This window comes from Oryx dammah, unplaced genomic scaffold (assembly GCF_014754425.2).
Source record: "Oryx dammah isolate SB20612 unplaced genomic scaffold, SCBI_Odam_1.1 HiC_scaffold_23, whole genome shotgun sequence".
NCBI classification, from domain to species: Eukaryota; Metazoa; Chordata; class Mammalia; order Artiodactyla; family Bovidae; genus Oryx; species Oryx dammah.
In genome coordinates, this window is record NW_024070207.1 from 41,129,994 (window position 1) to 41,151,235 (window position 21,242).

A 21,242-nucleotide genomic window follows, 5' to 3' on the forward strand; every position below is an offset into this window, starting at 1 on the left:
ATACACCCATAAGCAAAATCAAAACAGTCCAACAAAAATAAAGTACAATAGGTTGACCTAGCAAACAAAGGAACCCAAAAATGATATCCACCAGTTAAGAACAAAACTAACTAAAGCACAAACTGGAAAACAAAACTAAAGCAAGATACCAACTGGGGAATAAAGCAATGAAAACAAAACTAACAAATATGGCGAGAAAAAGAAAGGAAAGAAAGAATAGAAATGCAAAGTTAAATAGAGATAGATAAAGAAGTTTTATATATCTTTTCGTGCCTAGCACAGCCATGGCTCAGGGTCCCAAGAAGTACCCAAAACACGTAGCAGCTCCAAAACATTGGATGCTGGATAAACTGACTGGTGTGTTTGCCCCTCTTCCATCTACCGGTCCTCACAAGCTAAGGGAATGTCTCCCCCTAATCATTTTCCTAAGGAATAGACTTAAGTATGCCCTAACTGGAGATGAAGTAAAGAAGATTTGCATGCAGCGTTTCATTAAGATTGATGGCAAAGTCCGCACAGATATAACCTACCTTGCTGGTTTTATGGATGTCATCAGCATTGATAAGACTGGAGAGAATTTTCGTTTGATCTATGACTCCAAGGGTCGCTTTGCTGTTCATCGTATTACACCTGAGGAGGCCAAGTATAAATTGTGCAAAGTAAGGAAGATATTTGTGGGGACAAAAGGAATCCCTTATCTGGTAACCCATGATGCTCGTACCATCCGTTACCCTGATCCCCTCATCAAGGTGAATGACATCATTCAGATTGACCTGGAGACTGGCAAGATTACTGATTTCATCAAATTTAACACTGGTAACCTGTGCCTGGTGACTGGAGGTGCTAACCTGGGAAGAATTGGTGTGATTACAAACCGGGAGAGACATCCAGGTTCTTTTGATGTAGTTCATGTGAAAGATGCAAATGGCAACAGCTTTGCCACACGGCTCTCTAACATTTTTGTTATTGGCAAAGGCAACAAACTGTGGATCTCTCTTCCCCGTGGAAAGGGTATTCACCTTACCATTGCTGAGGAGAGAGATAAGAGATTGGCAGCCAAACAGAGCAGTGGATAAAATGATTTCTATGTGATGTGATTGGAAAAGTCTTTGTAATTAAAGATAATACCAAGTTTTAAAAAAAGAGAAGTTTTATATATTGTAAAGATTAACTGCAAGGGGAAAAGAACAGTAGGAAAAGCAAACAAAGGAATAAATGTAGAAAAATTAATGTTTAAAAAATTTAAAAATTTAAATTAAAAAAAGAGAAAAAGAAAATAAAAAAGGAAAACTACAGAACTGTGAAAGGCCAACATAGAGGCAGAAGTTTATAACAGAAATAAAAAGTGTGATTTAAAAAAAGCTTAAATAGATTTCATAGTGCTAATAAAATCAATGACTAGACAACTACAACAGACCGGAGGGGGGGCTGAGGGAGAGGAAAAAAAGAAACCAAAATGAAAAAAATGATCCAAAAGAAACTACAGAACAAGTCGAATATAAGAATAATAAATGTTTTTCTTGAGTCTCTGCTGTCAGTGTCCTTTCCCTCGCTGGGAGTCACAGTCCACCTCACCTCCCTAGGATGCCCTCCAATGCTGTGCTCATCTCTGGACCTGCTGTAGGGGCAGCTCAGACTCTAATCTGGTCCTACTCCTGTGTGTTCTTGCCTCCAATGTCCACAACTGTCAGAACTAGTGCATTTTCTTTTGTGGGAGGTCTCAATGTCCTTTTATGTATTCCAGAGACACAGAGTCTGCCTAGTTTATTGTGTGGATTTAATCTGCAGCTTGTACAGCTGGTGGGAAGGTTTTTGGGTCCTCTTCCTTAGCCACACTGCCCTGGGTTTCAATTGTGATTTTATTTCCACCTCTGCATGTGGGTCATCCACTGGGGCTTGTTCCTGAGGCTGCCCTAGAGGACTTGGGTCTGCCCCAGTGACTGCCAGGTGTGGAGGTGGTGCAGCTGCTTGGGTCACAGGTGCCCTGGCAGCACCAGGTACTCAGAGGAGTTGGCGGCTAGGAAATACAGTGCTCTAGAAGGGTATGGTATCCCACTCCAGCATTCTTGCCTGGAGAACCGCCCCCCTGGCAGAGAAACCTGGCAGGCCATAGTCTACAGGGTCGCAAATAGTTGGACATGACCAAAGCAACCACATGTGCATAGATGCAAGACTTTTCCCCTCGTGGCAGCTTTGCTCTGGTGAGGGTTGAGTGTGAAGGTGGTGCAGCTGTTTGGGTCGTGGGGACCCTGGAGGTATTAAGTATGCAGGGACATGGACTGCGTCAGCCACAGGAGTTATGGCCCTATCAGAGCCTTTTTTCGAGCCTCTGGTAGCTGGCGATCGTAAGGCCTCTGCATTGCTCCGCCTGTTCAGGCACTTAGAGGGCTCCCTTGCCTGGGGTCCTACTCTGTTGTTTGGTGCATCAGGCACGTAAAGGGAGCACCCTGGGTGGGGTCCTACTCTGTTGTTCCACACAACAGGCGGTTGATGGGCCAGCCTCTCTGTTGTTCAGCTGCCAATGCTGGTGTGTGGGGGGGAGGCTATAGTGATGGCTCCACCCCCTATGCATCACTCAGCAGCATCACCTTGCTTCCATGGCTGCCTGACTTTCCCCCATAGGCATTTCCCACCACAATCTCCTCCCTCACGTCCCCTCAGTCCATCTCCCCGCAGTCAACAGCAGCCCTCACCCTGGGATTGCTCCACAATCCCTGAACTCCAGCTCCTAGCCACTGCACCTTCCCAGGGACCTGTGTCTCTGTCCCGGGTACGTATGGCTGTGGCAAGTTGTCTGATTCTGATTCCATTTAGGCTGTGACAGATCAGCTGCTTCACTCTCAGCCTTAAATGTTTCTCCTCCGACCCAGACAATTGCCCCAAGGTGGGGATTGGACCCCTGTTTCAGTTTCCCCACCCACCAAGGGCAAGTCCAGTTCTACTAGTAATCCTGTTTTGCCCCCTACTTCCTTCATCCTACCGAGTTTTGCGTGGTTCTATATATTCTTTTCCACTGGTCAGGTCCTCCTGTCTACTCTCAGCTGGTGTTCTGCATGCACTTCTGTGTCTGAAGGTGTGTTCCTGATGTATCTGTGGAGAAAGATGTATTCCACGTCCTCCGACTCCTCCTCCATCTTGTTCTATCTGCCTGTTTTGTTTTAATGAGGAAAGTTTTATTGGAACCCAGCCATGTTCATTCATGGATGTTTTGTCTATGGCTCTTTTCATGCTGCAGTAGCAGATTTGATTAGTTATAACAAAACTCATATGGCCTGCAAAGTCTAAAAATTTATAATCTGGCCTCTTATGAACAAAATTTGCTGACATCTGCTCTAAGCAATGGCTCTGATTATGTCACTGCCCTCTCCAGAACCAACAGTGTCTATTGCTTATTGGAGACCCTTCAACCAGACCACCCTGGCTCCCCTTACACCTCACTCTTCCCACTGATCATCAGAGGAAACTCTTTTTTAAAAAAGGTATTGTGTGTTTATTTGGCTGCACCAGGTCTTAGTTGCTGCACGCAGGATCTTTGATCTTTGTTGAGGCTTGGGAGATCTTTAGTTGTGGCATGTTTGGTCTAGTTCCCTGACCAGGGATTGAACCCAGGTCCCCTGCATTGGGAATGTGGAGACTTAGCCACTGGACCACCGGGGAAGTCCCCAGAGGAAACTCTTTTAGGCCATTGGGCTGTTGTGGCTCTTCTGTAAATTCTACACTGCTTAGCCATGGTTTGGTACTGTAGGGCCATAAAAGGTGTTCCAGAATTGCAACTGTTACGGGCACTTGGTTAGCAAGTAGGGTGTGGTGGTGAAAGATGAATCCGAACTGAGATGAGCTTTATTGGACTTTTGTTGCCTCTCATCAGATATGTGAAGGAAAACCCACATTGAAGTGGTTCTGGGTTCTACCTGCAGGCACTGTAGGGCTACAGTGGTTGAGCTACTAGTGTTGCTTTGGCTATCTGCAGCTATCATTTACTGGGAGCTTACCAGGTACTAGGCTTTTTGCTAAAGGCATTATTTCATGTAATCTTCCCAAGCCGAGGAGATTGGTACAGTCAGTTCTGCTATAAAATCTTCTTTTGAGAAATGTGAATTTGTTCTAATGGGATTGATGTTTTAGGGACCGGTTTGAGCATAACATGAACTTCGTGTATGCTCATGCACAATCTCTCCATGAGAAACTCTCAGTGAACACAGGAAACTGCATGTAGCTGAACTGAGCCACATAGTAGTATGCAAAGCGTGTGTATGCAGGAATATGAGTGCACTTGTACATGCGTGAACACATACACACACAATACACGATCCAAACGTCCACCAGCTCTGTCAGTTCACCATGTGTGATGTGAGCCACACTTGCCCACATCTGCTTGACAAATTTCTGTCTGATTTCATATCACCCTCCCTCCACCGTGGTGTAAGAACTCAAAAGCTGCAACCCTCTTAAAAGCTGCCTCCACAAGTCAGGTCTTTTTTGTTGTTGTTGTTACAAATCAAGTCTTTTTAAAGTGCTACCTTTATTATGGTTTTTATGTATTTCTTAACCATCTAACATGTAAAACTGTGATACATCACATTATTGCAGAGCTCACTGTAGTATTCATGTATGCTCAGTCCCTTTAGTCATGTCTGACTCTTTGCAAGCTTATGAACTGTAGCCCACTGGTCTCCTCTGTCTATGGGATTTCCCAGGCCAGAATACTGGAGTGGGCAGCCATGCCCTCATCCAGGGGATCTTCCTGACCCAGGGATCGAACCCTAGTCCCTTGCATTGCAGGCAGATTCTTTACTGCTGAGCCACTAGGGAAGCCTGACTGTACTATAATTACTCCCATTTTGCAGGTGGTAAAACTGAGGTCTCAAGAGGCAAAGTGGTTTGTTCAAGATCATACAGCTAAGAGATCTGGGAACTGGCTTTTAAGTCTAGATCTCTCTGACTCCATAACTTCAGCTCTTAACTACTCCATTGTATTGATTTATAGCATAAAAAGTAAAGTATAATTTTGGTTATAAAGTTTTCAAATCAAAAATTGGAGAGATCTGGGGAAATTAGGCAAAAAGCCTTTAGTTTACTTCTTGTAATGCTTTTGTCTTTTTGGTTGTTGCTTTTCAGGGCTTTAACAAATAGATCTGAAGGTTTTGTTGCTTTCTGCATTTCTCCAGTTTCGGTCCAGAGGATGGGAGGGTGGGGGGAAGATTGGGAGCGGTGAATGAACAGGAACTTCTTATGGAGGGCTGGAGAGGAAATCAATTCTCTCTTTGCCTGGAGATGCAAACATAATGGAAAGATCTGGGCGTCATGGGAAACCATAGAGTGAGTCAGCAGATCAATGCTGGTTTGTTTTTTGAAAGCTAATGTGATGCTGTGGTGTGTAATAATAATAGGAATACAACCTGCAGGAATCATAAAATAACTCCTTAGCATTGATCAGGGCCTTATTAACATGGTGTGATCAGCTTGGGGTCTGTAATTGAAGAGGAAAGTGAAGATGTCACAGAGGAAAGAGAGTGCTGTTGTGGCTTGTCCCTGGATCCTGCATGCTGCAAGGACTCTGTACACACCCCACCCCCCTCTGCCGCCAGCTGTGGTAGTCGCTGTTGCCATAATGCCATACTGGGCCTATAGGCTCTGTGAGAGAAAGATACGGGTAAGGGATTATGGGGGATGGTTTGCCAGGAGGCAGAGAACCTGGGGCCAAGGCAGAACAAGGGGTTAGACCAAGGGAAGCGAGAAAGCTGGATAGTAGGGACTGCAGAGGGACACAGCTAACTCCAGCCTCTGCCAGGAAGCATTGTTTACACTTACAGCTGGAAATCAGGTGGATTTGGCAAGGGAGGTCAGAGCACAGTGCTAGGTTAGGACCGCAGGGAAGTGGATCTGCCCCAAGATGTGAGAGTGGAGTTGGGAGCAAGGGCTGAAATTGAGCGCTGAGAACTTCAAAGTTCCTGGCTAAATTCTTGATTAAAAAAAAAAAAAATCCGAGTGAAAAAGCAATGCATAATTATGGTTGGATGGCATCACTGACTCAATGGATGTGAGTTTGAGTAAGCTCCGAGAGTTGGTGATGGACAGGGAAGCCTGGCGTGCTGCAGTCCATGGGGGTCACAAAGAGTCAAACATAACTGAGTGACAGAACTGAACTGAACTGAACTGAACTGAATTATTATAGGGAATTTGGAAAATAAAGAAAAACAAAAGCAGAATGTACCAATTCCTTTTTACCCTGTCAGCCAGAGATAAGGTACTGGTAACATACTGGTGTTTTTCTCTCCTTGTCTTTTTTTCCCTATAAATGCTGAATCTGCATGGTGTTACTGTATTGTTACAGAGCTTAAGCTGTGAAATCAGACTGCCTGGGTGGGAATCCTAGCTCTGCCATTTAGTAACTGAGTGTCCTTTGATACAATTATTTACCCTTTCAGACTTTCAATTTCCTTTTCTGTAAAAATTGATACAGTGCCAGTAACTGTCTCACAAGGATTGTGGTAAGAATGAAATGTGGTGTGTACATGTAAAGGGTTTCCCAGGTGGCGCTAGTGGTAAAGAATCTGCCTGCCAATGTAGATAGACGTAAGAGACATGGGTTCGATCCCTGGGTGGGGAAGATCCCCTGGAGGAGGGCATGACAACCCACTCCAGTATTCTTGCTTGGAGAGTCCCATGGACAGAGGAGCCTGGCAGGCTACAGTCCATAGGGTTGCACAGAATTGGACACGACTGAAGCGACTTAGCATGCATGCATGCACATACCATGTAAAGCTTTCTGTGTAGAGTGTGATACATTGTGAACACTCAAATATTTTAATCATTCAAAGACTGTGTTATATAATGTTACATTCAGTTCAGTTCAGTTCAGCCGCTCAGTCATGTCCAACTCTTTGTGACTGCATGGACTGCAGCACACCAGGCTTCCCTGTCCATCACCAACTCCCAGAGCTTGCTCAAACTCATGTCCATCAAGTCGATGAGGCCATCCAGCCATCTCATCCTCTGTGATCCCCTTCTCCTCCAGCCTTCAATCTTTCCTAGCATCAGGGTCTTTTCAAATGAGTCAACTCTTCCCATCAAGTGGCCAAAGTATTGGAGTTTCAGCTTCAGCATCAGTCCTTCCAATGAATATTCAGGATTGATTTCCTTTAGGATGAACTGGCTTGATCTCCTTGCAGACCACGGGACTCTCAAGAGTCTTCTCTAATACCACAGTTCAAAAGCATCAATTCTTTGGGGCTCAACTTTCTTTATAGTCCAACTCTCACATCCATACATGACTACTGGAAAAAAACATAGACGGATTATGTTTTTGAGTTTGACTAGACCGACTATCACATATTATATATATGACATTTATCCATTTAATGATTATTTATTGAGCCAAGCACTATTACATGGCAGCCACTATTCTAGGCACAATAGACAAATTGTTTACACAATAAACACCATCAAAAATATACACATACTGCATTTGTAGTTTTGCATTTAGTTTATCCACTTTATCATGAGCATTTCCCCAGGTCATTAAATATTCCTTGAAAATACAACTTTCATTGACTGCTTAGTATTCCCTTGTATCTGTTACCCAACCCACTATTGTTGGACAGTTCGGTTGTCCATTTTGTTGACCATTATAAATGTGTATCATTACGTAGAATTACTTTTCTGGATTTTGTTTCCCCACAGAGGATTGATTTCCAAATGGGGAATTGCTGGGTCAAAGGCTTATGATGCCAAGAGCCAAATTGCTTTTCAGAAAGGTTTTACCAGTTTCCATCATCTTGGTTAGATTCTTACCTCTTCCTATTGTTTAACTTTTTTATAAAAATTATTCTTCTAAGGTCTTGAAGAAATTTATTTTATGTTCTCTGGTGTGAGTAACATCTGTAGAGGAAAGGAATAGTATGGGTACATTCTGAGTATAAACATTTTCTTGTGTAGCCAGTCGGGGACCACTCTGCTACCCATGGGGTGTTGGCAGTGTGTAGGGCAAAGGCAAGATGAAATTGTACTGTGGGCCTTTCTTTCCATCATCCTTCTCTTTGGGTGGTGTTCTCCTTCTCCCCTATGGGCTAATGCATTCGCATGAAGGAAGCAGATGTGATGCACCACTAATACTTTGGTGGGACATGCCAGGAATGCTGGCATTTGAAATAGACTCAGGAACCCAGACAAAGGAGTCCTGATGTTGATATTTGAGACGTGTGAACACTGTGATGGGAGAGAGATGCTCTCTGGTGCATGACATTGCGGCATGTAAACAAGTGTAAGTGAGGTAGCATCTCGGTCTCAAGGAGCTTGCACTCTTCTAGAGAAGACTAGAAAAACACTTGCTGCTATACTCCAAGTAGACTGTGATATGTGTTTGAGAAGACAGCTTGTATGATTTCTTGATGCACTTAACATATGGTGTAAGAGCAAGAGAAGAATCAAGGGTGTGGCAAGGATAGGGGAGACCAAAGGAGGGACTGGTAGGGGTGGGAGTGGAGAGTTGGGAATTGTGAGATCCATTTTGGCTTCCAAAGAGTTCATAGTCTTGACAAAAGATGATGGTGGCTTGGAGTTGGTTATTTGCAAAAAAGAAAGAAAAGGGAAAAGGGGCCAGAAACAAGACCAATTGAAGAGGGAGCATCAACAGGACTTAAAATTGATTATATTCTTAGGACACAAAAACCAAAAATCATAAAAGAAAAATATGATAAACTAAATATCATAAAAATTTGTAACTTCTCACCAAATGATACCATTCAGAAAATGGATATGTAAGTCTTAGATTGAGAGAAAATATTCACAGCACTAAGAACTTATACACAGAATATATAAAGAACTCTTATAACTCAATAATGAGAAAATACAATAAAAAAATAAGCAAATGATTTGAACAGACACTTCTCAAAGGGAGAAAATACAAATGGCTGATAAGTACCAGAAAAAGTGTTAAACATTATTGGTCATTAGGGAAAGCATACCAAAATCATGGGATACCACTGTACATTCACTGGGATGGCTAAAATTAAAAAAGACTGACTGGCAGGTGTGGGGAAAGACGGAAACAATTGGTATATTCATACATCTTTGATGGGAAGGTAAAATGGCATGCCACTTTGGAAAAAATATCTGGTAGTTTCATATTTAACTAAGCACACTTTTACCCTATGACCCAGTCATCCCACTCCTAGGCGTTTTCCCAAGAGAAATGAAATGGAAGCCTGATTCCACTTGTAAAAGAAGGATTATACCAGTTTTATTACCTCTAACTGGAAACAACCCAAATGTCTATCAGCTGGTGAAGGAATTAAAAAAACTATAGTATAGTCATGTATTAGAGTTCTACTTAGTGAATAAATATATAGATGAATATCTATGAAAGTGAAAGAAGTCTTAACCAAAAGAGTATATGGTTTTATGTTTCCATTACATGAATACTGTGATATTGAACTGTGGTGTTGGAGAAGACACCACAAGGAGATCAAACCAGTCAATCCTAAAGGAAATCAGTTCTGAATATTCATTGGAAGAGTGATGCTGAAGCTGAAGCTCCAATGTGTTGGCCACTTGATGTGAAGAACTGACTCATTGGAAAAGACTGTGATACTGGGAAAGATTGAAGGTGGGAGGAGAAGGGGATAACAGAGGATGAGATGGTTGGATGGGATCACCAACTCGATGGACATGAGTTTGAGCAAGTTCTGGGAGTTGGTGATGGACAGGGAGGCCTGATGTGCTGCAGTCCATGTGGTCACAAAGAGTCGAACATGACAGCAACTGAACTGACTGACTGAAGTACTAAAATAGGGCATAGTGAGAACAGTCAGACCACTGGGGCTCTGAGGGTGGCATGCACACATATGTTTGTATGAGCATGTGTGCTGACTACAAAGAGGAATGAGGGAACTGGAGTGAGTGATATATTCTATATCTTGATTGGGATGTGGGTTATCTTTGTGTGTGCATTATCAAAACTCATTGAATGGTTCCTTTCAGGGATCACAGCCTTGTTGAAGGTGTTTGTGTAACTCAATAAAGCTGGGCCATGCCATACAAGGTCACTCAAGGTGGATGGGTCATACTGAAGAGTTCTGACAAAACGTGGTCCACTGGAGGAGTAAATGGCAACCCACTCCAGTATTCTTGCCTGGAGAAACTCATGAACAGTATGAAAAGGCAAAAAGATATGACACCAGAAGATGAAACCCCACAGGTCAGAAGGTGTCCTATATGCTACTGAGGAAGAGGAGAGGGCAATTGCTAATAGTTTCAGAAAGAACGAAGAGACTGGGCCAAAGTGGAAACAGCACTCAGTTGTGGATGTACCTGGTGGTGAAAGTAAAGTTCAGTGCTGTAAAGAACAATATTGCATAGGAACCTGGAATGTTAGTTCCATGAATCAAGGTAAATTGGACCTGGTCAAGCAGGAGATGGCTAGATTGAACATCAGCATCTTAGGAATCAACAAACTAAAGTGGATATGAATGGATAAATTTAATTCAGGTGGTCGTTATATCTACCACTGTGGGGAAGAATCCCTTAGGAGAAATGGAGTAGCCCTCATAGTCAACAAAAGATTCCAAAATGCAGTACTTGGATGCAATCTCAAAAAATGACAGAATAATCTTGGTTTGTTTCCAAGGCAAACCATTCAACATCATAGTAATTCAAACCTATGCTCTAACCACTAATGCTGAAGAAGCTAAAGTTGACGAGTTCTGTGAAGACATACAAGACCTTCTAGAACTAACACCAAAAATGATGTCCTTTTCATCATAGGGGATTGGAATGAAAAAGTAGGAAGTCAAGAGACAGAGTAACAGGCAAGTCTGGCTTTGGAGTGAAAAATGAAGTAGGGCAAAGGTTAACAGTTTTGCCAAGAGAATGCACTGTCATAGCAAACAACCTTTTCCAACAACACAGGAGATGACTGTATACATGGACATCACCAGATGGTCAATACTGAAATCAGATTGATTATATTCTTTGTAGCCGAAGTTGGAGAAGCTCTGTATAGTCAGAAAAATAAACGAGACCTGGAGCTGACTGTGGCTCAAATCATGAGCTCCTTATTGCCACATCCAGACTTAAATTGAAGAAAGTAGGGGAAACCACTAGGCCATTCAGGTATGACCTAAATAAAATTCCTAATGATCATACTGTGGAGGTGATGAATAGACTCAAGGGACTAGATCTGGTAGACAGAGTACCTGAAGAACTATGGATGAAAGTTCATATTTTACAGGAGGTAATGACCCAAATTGCCAACATCTGCTGGATCATTGAAAAAGCAAGAGAGTTCCAGAAAAACACCTATGTCTGCTTTATTGACTATGCCAAAGCCTTTGACTGTGTGGATCACAATAAACTGTGGAAAATTCTTAAAGAGATGGAAACACCAGACCACCTGACCTGCCTCTTGAGAAACCTATATGCAGGTCAGGAAGCAACAGTTAGAACTGGACAGGGAACAACAGACTGGTTCCAAACAGGAAAAGGAGTACATCAAGGCTGTATATTGTCACCCTGCTTATTTAACTTCTATGCAGAGTACATCATGAGAAACAATGGGCTGGAAGAAGCACAAGCTGGAATCAAGATTGCCGGGAGAAATATCAATAACCTCAGATATGCAGATGACACCACCCTTATGGCAGAAAGTGAAGAGGAACTAAAAAGCCTCTTGATGAAAGTGAAGGTGGAGAGTGAAAGAGTTGGCTTAAAGTTCAACATTCAGAAAACTAAGATCATGGCATCTGGTCCCATCACTTCATGGGAAATAGATGGGGAAACAGAGAAAACAGTGTCAGACTTTATTTTCGGGGGGCTCCAAAATCACTGCAGATGGTGATTGCAGCCATGAAATTAAAAGACACTTTCTCCTTGGAAGAAAAGTTATGACCAACCTAGATAGCATATTCAAAAGCAGAGACACTACTTTGCCAACAAAGGTCCATCTAGTCAAGGCTATGGTTTTTCCAGTGGTCATGTATGGATGTGAGAGTTGGACTGTGAAGAAGGCTAAGCGCCGAAGAATTGATGCTTTTGAACTGTGGTGTTGGAGAAGACTCTTGAGAGTCCCTTGGACTGCAAGGAGATCCAGCCAGTCAATTCTGAAGGAGATCAGCCCTGGGATTTCTTTGGAAGGACTGATGCTAAAGCTGAAACTCCAGTACTTTGGCCACCTCATGTGAAAAGTTGACTCATTGGAAAAGACTCTGATGCTGGGAGGGATTGGGGGCAGGAGAAGGGGACGACCGAGGATGAGATGGCTGGATGGCATCACTGACTCGATGGACGTGAGTCTGAGTGAACTCCAGGAGATGGTGATGGACAGGGGGAGCCTGGCGTGCTGCGATTCATGGGGTCGCAGAGTCGGACACAACTGAGCGACTGAACTGAACTGAACTGAATGACAAAAAACCATGTGTGCACGTTACGTCGCTTCAGTCGTGTCTGACTCCTTGTGACCCTATGGATTTCCTCTGTCCATGGTATTCTCCAGGCAAGAATACTGGAGTGGGTTGCCATTTCCTCCTCCAGGGGATGTTCCTGACTCAGGGATTGAACCACGTCTCTTACATCTCCTGCATTGGCAGGCAGGTTCTTTACCACTAGCACCACCTGGGAAGCCCAATGACCAAAAGCATCCCCAAGAAAAAAAAATGCAAGAAGGTGAAGTGGTTGTCTGAGGAGGCCTTACATATAGCTGAGAAAAGAAGAGACGTGAAAGGCAAATGATAAAAGGAAAAATATACCCATCTGAATGCAGAGTTCCAGAGAATAGCAAGGAGAGATAAGAAAGCCTTCTTAAATGAACAATGCAAAGAAGTAGAGAAAAATGATAGAATGGGACAGACTAGAGATATCTTCAAGAAAATTGGAAATATCAAGGGAATACTTCATACAAGGATGGGCATTATAAAGGACAGAAGTGGTAAGGGCCTAACAGAAGCAGAAATTAGGAGGTGGCAAGAATACACAGAACTATACAAAAAAGTTCTGTGTATATATGACTCAGAAAACCACAGTGGTGTGGTCACTCACCTAGAGCCAGACATCCTGGAGTGTGAAGTCAAGTGGGCCTTAAGAAGCATTGTTACAAACAAGGCTAGTGGGGGTGATGCAATTCCAGCTGAGGTATTTAAAATCCCCAAAGATGATGCTGTTATAGTGGTCCACTCAACATGTCAGCAAATTTGGAAAACTCAGCAGTGCTCATAGGACTGGAAAAGTCAATTTTCATTCCAATCCCAAAGAAGAGCAATGCCAAAGAATGTTAAAATTACGATACAATTGTGCTAATTTCACATGCTATTAAGGTTATGTTCAAAATCCTTCAAGCTAGGCTTCAGCAGTGCATGAATCAAGAACTTCCAGATGTCCAGCTGGGTTTAGAAAGGGCAGAGGAATCAGAAATGAAATTGCCAGCATTTGTTGGGTCATAGAGAAAGTAAGAGAGTTCTAGAAAAAAAAATCTACTTCTGCTTCATTGACTACACTAAGACCTTTGACTGTGTGGGTCACAACAAACTGTGGGAAACTCTTAAAAAGATGAGAATACCAGACCACTTTACCTGTCTCCTGAGAAAGCTGTATGTGGGCCAAGAAGCAACAGTTAAAACCTTACATGGAACAACAGACTGGTTCCAAATTGGGAAAGCAGTACATCAAGGCTGTATATTGTCACTGTGTTTATTTAACTTATATTCAGAGTACATCATGAGAAATGCTGGACTGGGATAGTCACAAGCTGGAATCAAGATTGCCGGGAGAAATATCAACAACCTCAGATAGGTTGATGATACCACTCTACCGGCAGAAGATGAAGAGGAACTAAAGCACCGCTTAATGAGGATTAAAGAAGAGAGTGAAAAAGCTGGCTTGAAACTCAACATTCAAAAACCAAATCACTGCATCCTGTCCCATCACTTTATGGCAAATAGAAGGGGAAAAGGCTCCAAAATCACTGCAGACAGTGATCGTAGCCATGAAATTAAAAGATGCTTACTTCTTAGAGGAAAAGCTATGACAAATCTAGACAGTGTATGAAAAAGCAGAGACGTCACTTTGCTGACAAGGGTCTATATAGTTAAAAATGGTTTTTCCCAGTAGTCATGTATGGATGTGAGAGTTGGACCATAAAGAAGGCTGAGTGATAAAGAATTGATAACTTTCAAACTGTGAGGCTGGAGAAGACTCTTGAGAGTCCCTTGGACAGCAAGGAGATCAAACCAGTCAATCCTAAAGGAAATCAACCCTGAGTATTCATTAGAAGGACTGATGCTGAAGCTGAAACTCCAATACTTTGGGCACCTGATCGGAAGAGCCGACTCATTGGAAAAGACCCTGATGCTGGAAAAGATTGAGGGCAGAAGGAGAAGGGGACGACAGAGGATGAGATGGTTGGATGGCATCACTGACTTAATGGACAAGAGTTTGAGCAAACTCCGGGAGATGGTGAAGGACAGGGAAGCCTGTCGTGCTGCAGTCCATGGGGTTGCAAAGAGTCAGGCATGACTTAGCGACTGAATAATAACTTCGAATGGTACACTTAAGACCTGTGCATTTCTCTGTATACATTTTACTTATAAAAATCAGAAACAAGCAATCAAGGGATGGAACATAGGTGCCAGGGATGAAACTGACCATGAGCATTTGCAGGGAGTTGGGTGCTGTAGAGGCTGGAGCAGCCCCTCCCTTACAGTATCTTGGATTCACTGGTTGCCACTGACGAGTTCTGGGAGCCCTGACTGGGAATTGCCACAGAAGCCAGTGATCTCTCTCTGCCAAGAAAATCACTTCATTGACCTGACCAAAGAGCTACCTATTACAGTTCAGGGAGAGCCTATGGTTCAACTGGGACACACTTGAGCTATTATTCTTGTTTTGCACTTAAAATACGGGAAGAGACACAAGGAAATTGACTCTGAGATGAGAAATTTCCTGCATGAACCTAAATCACTCCAGTTCTCCTTGGCTCTACTCCTGTGCCCTCCTCCTCCCAGTTTACTGTTCTCTCCCACTCTGAACAAAGCAGTTGCTAGACTTCTAATTTGCCTGAGGGCTTTCTATTATGATCAGTTCAAACACAATGAGGGAGAAAGCTCTCACTGTTGCATAATTATTTTCAGTAATTAGTAGGGCCAGGGAGTATGAAATGACTTGCCGTGTTTGTGGGTGAAGACCATGACTCGGCCTTATTTGCGGCTCTTCTCCAGTGCAGAAGTTCATAGTCCTGCCAGCATAGTCATTATATAAAAACAATAAAAATAGCTTTCTGAGAAATTGATGGGCTCATGAGAGATACAGCGCAGGGCAAAATTGGGTAGAATACAACTTGTTTAAGGGCAGCCCTGTTTATCTTTGAGATTTTCTTTTTTTTTTTTTTGCCATGAGTGTTGATGAATGGTCCAAGGTGTTCTCTTTGCAGGGCGGCAAGCTTTCCCCTCCTTGTTCCTGAAAAGAAGCCATGAAGCTGAGGAACTGGGTGAGTTCATAGCCATGTTGTAGGGATTACACAGTGTGATTCTGGAGATCAGGCTGGTGAAATTCCAAAGCTGAGTTTCCAGGGAGAAGGAGATGCTGGGTTAACCCCAGTGTTTTTTGGTGGCTGCAAGAGAATATGCTTGTTAACATGGAGCACTTCTCTTTGCATTCAGTGGGACAGTCAGTCTTTGCATTGAAAAGCTCAGACAGCTTCCCTTGTCAGTGCTGCATGTGGGTGGGCCAGAGTGACGGGGTGCTGATGTAGCCATTCTAGAGCTCCTCTGTCTCTCTTGCCTATACTGACCACAACTCCCTTTCTGTTGACACCTAGCACCTAGAGAGAGCACTGGGAGTCAGGAAGCCTGAGTTCTAGGCCTGGGCCTCTCACTGACCAGCTGTATTACTTTAAAAATATGTACTGCAGTATAGTTGATTTACATGATGTGTGAATTTCTGCTGTACAGCAAGTGACTTACTTTTACAGATGTATATTCTTTTTCACATTCTTCTCCATTATGGTTTATCACAAGATATTGAATACAGTTCCCTGTGCTACAGCTATATTACTTGGAGCAATAATATTCTATGTCTTAGCCTCATCATTTTGAAAGAGGAGAGGGTAGAACCTATCTTACCCACCCCTTCCCAGGTTGTTAGGAGGAGAAATGCAGAATAACATGAGGCAAAGTACTTCATGAGAATATAACACTCATATAAGCTGGTTTCATACACAGTGTATATGTGAACTACCAATGACACTGGGTTATTAGTTGGTTATTCATCCTGGAACGGGGTGTGAATATTTTTGTGGAAAATAGCTGGAATGACATTGTTTAGCCATGGCTTGAGCTAATTGCCATCCTGTATACATCTGTGAGCCCAGGAGGGGTAAAGGCAATCCTGTTGGCAGATGGACTCTAGGATTTGAATGGCCAACAGCCAAGTATCTGCCAGTTGGTTGCATGTAGTTTTAAAGGAGTCACATTACCTACATATTCCCTCTCCCTCCCTCTCTCTTGCATTGTCTGATGCCTGGATCAGGGTGGCAATAAGGCAGACCCTGAGATGAGAGGGTACACCTAGCTCTGGGTCAAAGCAGTTGGTACACTCTTCTACTCAGTCTGATTGGGAAGTTGGATGGCTGAGTAACCAACTGGTCTGCCTAATAGATATGTATTACATGCATGGAAGATGAGAGCTGAGAGGAATGAAAACAGACCTAACTATACTTACTGCTAAAAGCACTTTGGAATCGTGCAGCTTCTCCCAGCAACCACATGAACTTGGGTGGCCCCTAAATTGTGGATAACATTACCTCACGTTTATAAACTGCTTGAGAGTCTGCAGGCATTGCCAAGTACTTTATAGTGTCCCATCCTCTCATCTTGATTTTAAGCGTCATAACGATGTTGTGCAGTAGATACTGTGATTTTCCTATGTGCTACTGTTCGGAAACAGTTCAGAGAGGTAGAATGACTCAGGCTCACCCAGCTAGAAAAGAGAAAAGACTGGACTTGAACTCAGGTGACATGGCAGTAACAAGAATCCTGGCTTAGTGTGCAGAATAAGCCAATTTCAGCTATGTTACTGGCTGTGTTTTAAAAGAACACATATTTTCCTAAAGAATAGGGGAACTGATTGCTCTTGGTTTTGACTTTTGACCATTAATTTTGGGGGGTTAAATAAACACTATTACTATTATTCTAAGGGATTTAACTAAGCTTTAGTGCCTTTGTTCCTTCTCCCCTTCTCCCTGTCTGCCTCCCTGCTCAGTCCTGTCTTGTTTAAGAGCAAATGCAGGTGTTATTAGAGAAAAACTGACCAGATGCTTATGCTGCTCCTTGGAGGCATTTGAGACTGTCCCCCAAATGGGGGAAGTCAAGAAGTCAAATTGAGTGCTTCCTTTGACCAGCGAGTTTCATCGTCAATAAGTAGTTGGATGCCTTCTGCGCAAATAAAGGGAAAAGTGCTTACAGAGTATGTTTCTAAATCAACAGCAAAAGATAGTATTGGCGATGTCATCAGGCTAACTGAGAAATCTCTCAGCAGTGACAAAATAGCAGGACTGTATTCGGTTTATATTAACTTTACTGAAGATGTACACACACTTGCTAAATGGTTCTAAATATGTTGTGGGCTTAGGAATGATTTCTGGTTTGTTTCATAATCATAAAAAGTTTGTTAAATCAAAACATGTATTAATATTTTGCAGCCCTCCCAGGGCTGTACCCATAGCTGTTCAAAGTCTTTCATCAATGCATGCTTCAAATGGTTATCAATGGATATTTAGAACATTTTTACTCTCCAGTAGGGTGGGAACAGGGAATTTGCAGCAGTATCCATATAGGATACTGAACTGATGAAGCATTTGACCTCAAGGGGGATTTAGGGTCTGCTGTACTATCAAGGAGAGGAATTCTTTAACCAAGTCTGCAAGTATCCCAGCTCTCATAACCTAACCTTGAGGCCACTGATTGGGTGATTGCGTTAGAGACTGTTTTACCACTTAGACTTCCAAGTAAATATGTGGCATTTTGTAAAAAGGTGCTACATTTGTACAAAGGTGCTGCGTAAAAAAGAACAAAATAAAAGGATCTGGTCCCAGGTAGTACCAGACAAGCTCCTGTGAAATTACTTTTTGTCAAACTTGATGTGTCCATAAACTTCAGTGGCAGCAAATACAGCCTTTGAGAGGGATTGTATTCATGCTCTGAGATTCACTAGTGTCAGGCAACATGCCCTGCTGAAAAAGATGACTAATTGGGAATGTCCTCTCTGGCTAGTAGTCCCAGGAGAGCTGGGGAAAGTGCAAAGTCCTTATGATCAACCGAGTTCTCATGGGACTCACCAAGAGGCAAAGTCACCAAAAATCAGGAGTCTTTATGAAAGGAAATAATATAGCAGAGAAAAAAAAAATCTGCTCCCACAGCCAATCCTTCTAGTCTAGGGCTTCCTGTTTCTGTTTATAAGAAAATCTGAATGCATTTAGGGTCATGAAGGTACATTAGTGCTGCTAAGACATTTCTTGATGCAAATGGATTTTGCTGATGGGGCAAATGTGCAGTGAGCATGGGTAATGTTTATGGCTAACATTACTAACTTTCTGGCAGTGCTTATTACAACATTTCATTGGCTTATAAAATGATTTGGATATTGTCATGTGCTCAGGTTACATGTAAAACAGATTTTTCTCCCTTGAGGAAAATTAAAAAACAGACTGAGGAGGAGAATGACTAAAGAGCTCTTAGAGGCTTGTACACCACACATACAAATAAAGAGTATTTGATTGAGCCTTGACTCTGATAAAGGCAGCCTAGTAAGAGAAAAACCCTGGGGAAGAAATCGAGCATTTCCAGTTCATGTGGGAATGTGAATTTTACTCACTAATGAGAATATTATAGATACCAATACATTTTGTGTAGAATGTGCTTTTCACAGCAGATCCTCAGTTGGGTATTTCAGCTGGGTTTCACTTGAGTTTACCTAACAAAGTTAAACACAGGTCTAAGGCTGTCAGAAAGCCTCTATGTTAACCCAGAGCAGCATCTTAGAATGGGAGGTCTGTGAGAGTGACCTCAGATGGCCCTCAGAGGATGAAGAGGGATGTGGGAGCCTGGGAATGAAAGGTGAGAAGAGGAAGGTGGTAGGAAGCTTCAAGAGCCCAGTGAACCTCCGATAAATTGCCCCAAATGACTGCTCCCTGGACGATTTAGCATGAGATTTTCAATGGAATCTAAGAGCAAATGCTAGATTTCACAGGACCACTGATAAATGACTGAATCCACTGTCTGCTTTATTTGAAAAGAAGATCATGAAATTCCCCTGCTTTCCCCCATTGCTTATTGATTATAATGCTTCCAGCCATTTCAAGGCAGTATATAATCTATGAGATATAAAATGCAATTTAATTACAGCATCAATCCCATTCAGAATGGCCTTGGGTTTTCTTTCACATTTGCTCAAGGGCTAGCCACAGGTTGGCCATCCTTTACTCAGGCTATTTTTGAAGTGCCCCTTTCTTTGCAACTCCCACATCCAGAAAGTCCCACTGCTTGGCCCAGGGATGTTACATTGGTATCATATCCCTAGCACCAAAATAATAATTCCCCTTTATATCTGTTTTTGGCATTCAAATGCAAAAAGCTTGACACATCATGAGAGTGTTAAAGTGATGTGCTATCTGCATGAAGGTAATTGATCCATGAAGCGTATATCTTATTTACTTAGCAATGTGGTTTGGTACATCATGCTTATGTTGAGATAATTACTTCCTGCACAATAAATATACTAGAAATTTTATCAGTATGAGCAGGAGAGACAGCTTGAAATATGTATTTAATGGTGGTTGCAGGGATGACCAACTGGCAGCTGGTTTGCCACTGCCTGTTTATCTCCAAGCAACCACCTGGCAAAGGGCCTTGCTTTCTCCTCTCACAGACATACATCAGGCAAAGTAGGAATAGAGTCTCGTACCAGCAGTGAATTTATTCTTGGAGTAAACAGTTCCAACCAAAGGAGAGTTGTGGTGAGAAATAGTTTGTTTGCTGTTTCACTGTGAATAACCCCTAGGGAGCCAGTTGGTTTCTGGCCACTGCAAAGCAAAGGTCAACTAGCAACTTGTTTCCAGCAGTAGCCCTTCTAGGATCTATGAATGTCGTCTGGAGAAGGCAAACTTCCTGGGACATTACATTTAGAGGAAAAAGTTTTGTTTTCTAAATCAGAAAAGAACTTCTCGATTCCTTCTTGCCTGTTTGCCATGACATTTTCAAAAGGCAAACCAGATGCTAGATGTTGGGGAGGAAGAAGCCACTCTATTGTCAAGTTGCATTCAGAGCCTGTCACATGTTCCTTTGAATCTCCTCTGTGGTGATAAATCTTTATCCTCTCAGAACAGGCTATATTTGAACAAACAGCCCAAAGTCTTTAGAGCCCACACTGGTGGATAAGGTGGGTGATCATGCTCAGCAGTGAATGTTTTGAATTTTGAAATGAGCTCTGTCTCTCTGGTGAGGAGACAAATTTTCCTGTGTAGCTTCAAAGTGCATTTTGTAGGCAGTTCTGATAAAGAGGGTTGAAGAAATGTTGGAACACTGGATCAATGCTCACGTCCTTGGGATCAGTGTATGTCCTCCTATGGGTGCCACTCAGAAGGTCATCATTCACTTTGATACAGAAGTTCTGGTGGTTGATTGAAAAAGAGAAACCACATTTTACTTTGTCGTCATGAATTATATGAATGTGGATTGTAACACTTGGAGTTCTTTATAATATTTGCCCAGTTCTGAAAATATGATTCTTAGTGGTGGCATGGAGGGACACCAAGGTAATGGACTTTGGAGTCGGACAGACCTAGTTCTACTTACTAGCCATGCTAGATTTTGATTGTGTGTTAGATTTTGACTTACCCTTCTTCATCTGTGTCTATTTTACAGAACTTTAAATGAGTATTAAAGGAATCTGTATGCATAAATGTACATTTACTACTGTGTCCGGCACGTATTAGGGGCTCAATAAATTGTTGCTATTATGACTGTCAGTATTATTACTATTACTACTGCTATCATTGCTGTTAATACAATGAAGCAGATAGCCAATGGTAGAGAAATGACTAGGAGACTATTTTGTAAGTATTCACTGATTGGATGGCATTGTTGCAGGCAGGGGATATGGGAGTCAGGGAGATATGGAGGAAGGAGAATCAAGGTCATGGGTAGATGTGAATCTAGGGACATTTTGAGGACAGAATGAAGGTGATCCCCATCTGTTTC

At 42.5% G+C, this 21,242-nt stretch overlaps 1 protein-coding gene and 1 pseudogene across 1 annotated transcript; both read left to right on the top strand.

Annotated features, from left to right (window-relative positions):
• The first annotated feature begins 269 nt into the window (after positions 1-269).
• LOC120882661 (40S ribosomal protein S4, X isoform-like) lies at positions 270-1,133 on the top strand. Its single transcript, XM_040266694.1, has one exon. The coding sequence runs from the start codon at positions 285-287 to the stop codon at positions 1,074-1,076; it is 792 nt and encodes a 263-aa protein (XP_040122628.1). The 5' UTR covers positions 270-284; the 3' UTR covers positions 1,077-1,133.
• A 1,032-nt stretch (positions 1,134-2,165) lies between these two features.
• The window catches only part of LOC120881552, an 84,148-nt pseudogene continuing 65,071 nt past the window's right edge, over positions 2,166-21,242 (top strand).

Bases quoted from the DNA above. Each gene is read 5' to 3' on its own strand.
- LOC120882661 (XM_040266694.1), top strand. From the start codon at position 285: ATGGCTCAGGGTCCCAAGAAGTACCCAAAACACGTAGCAGCTCCAAAA.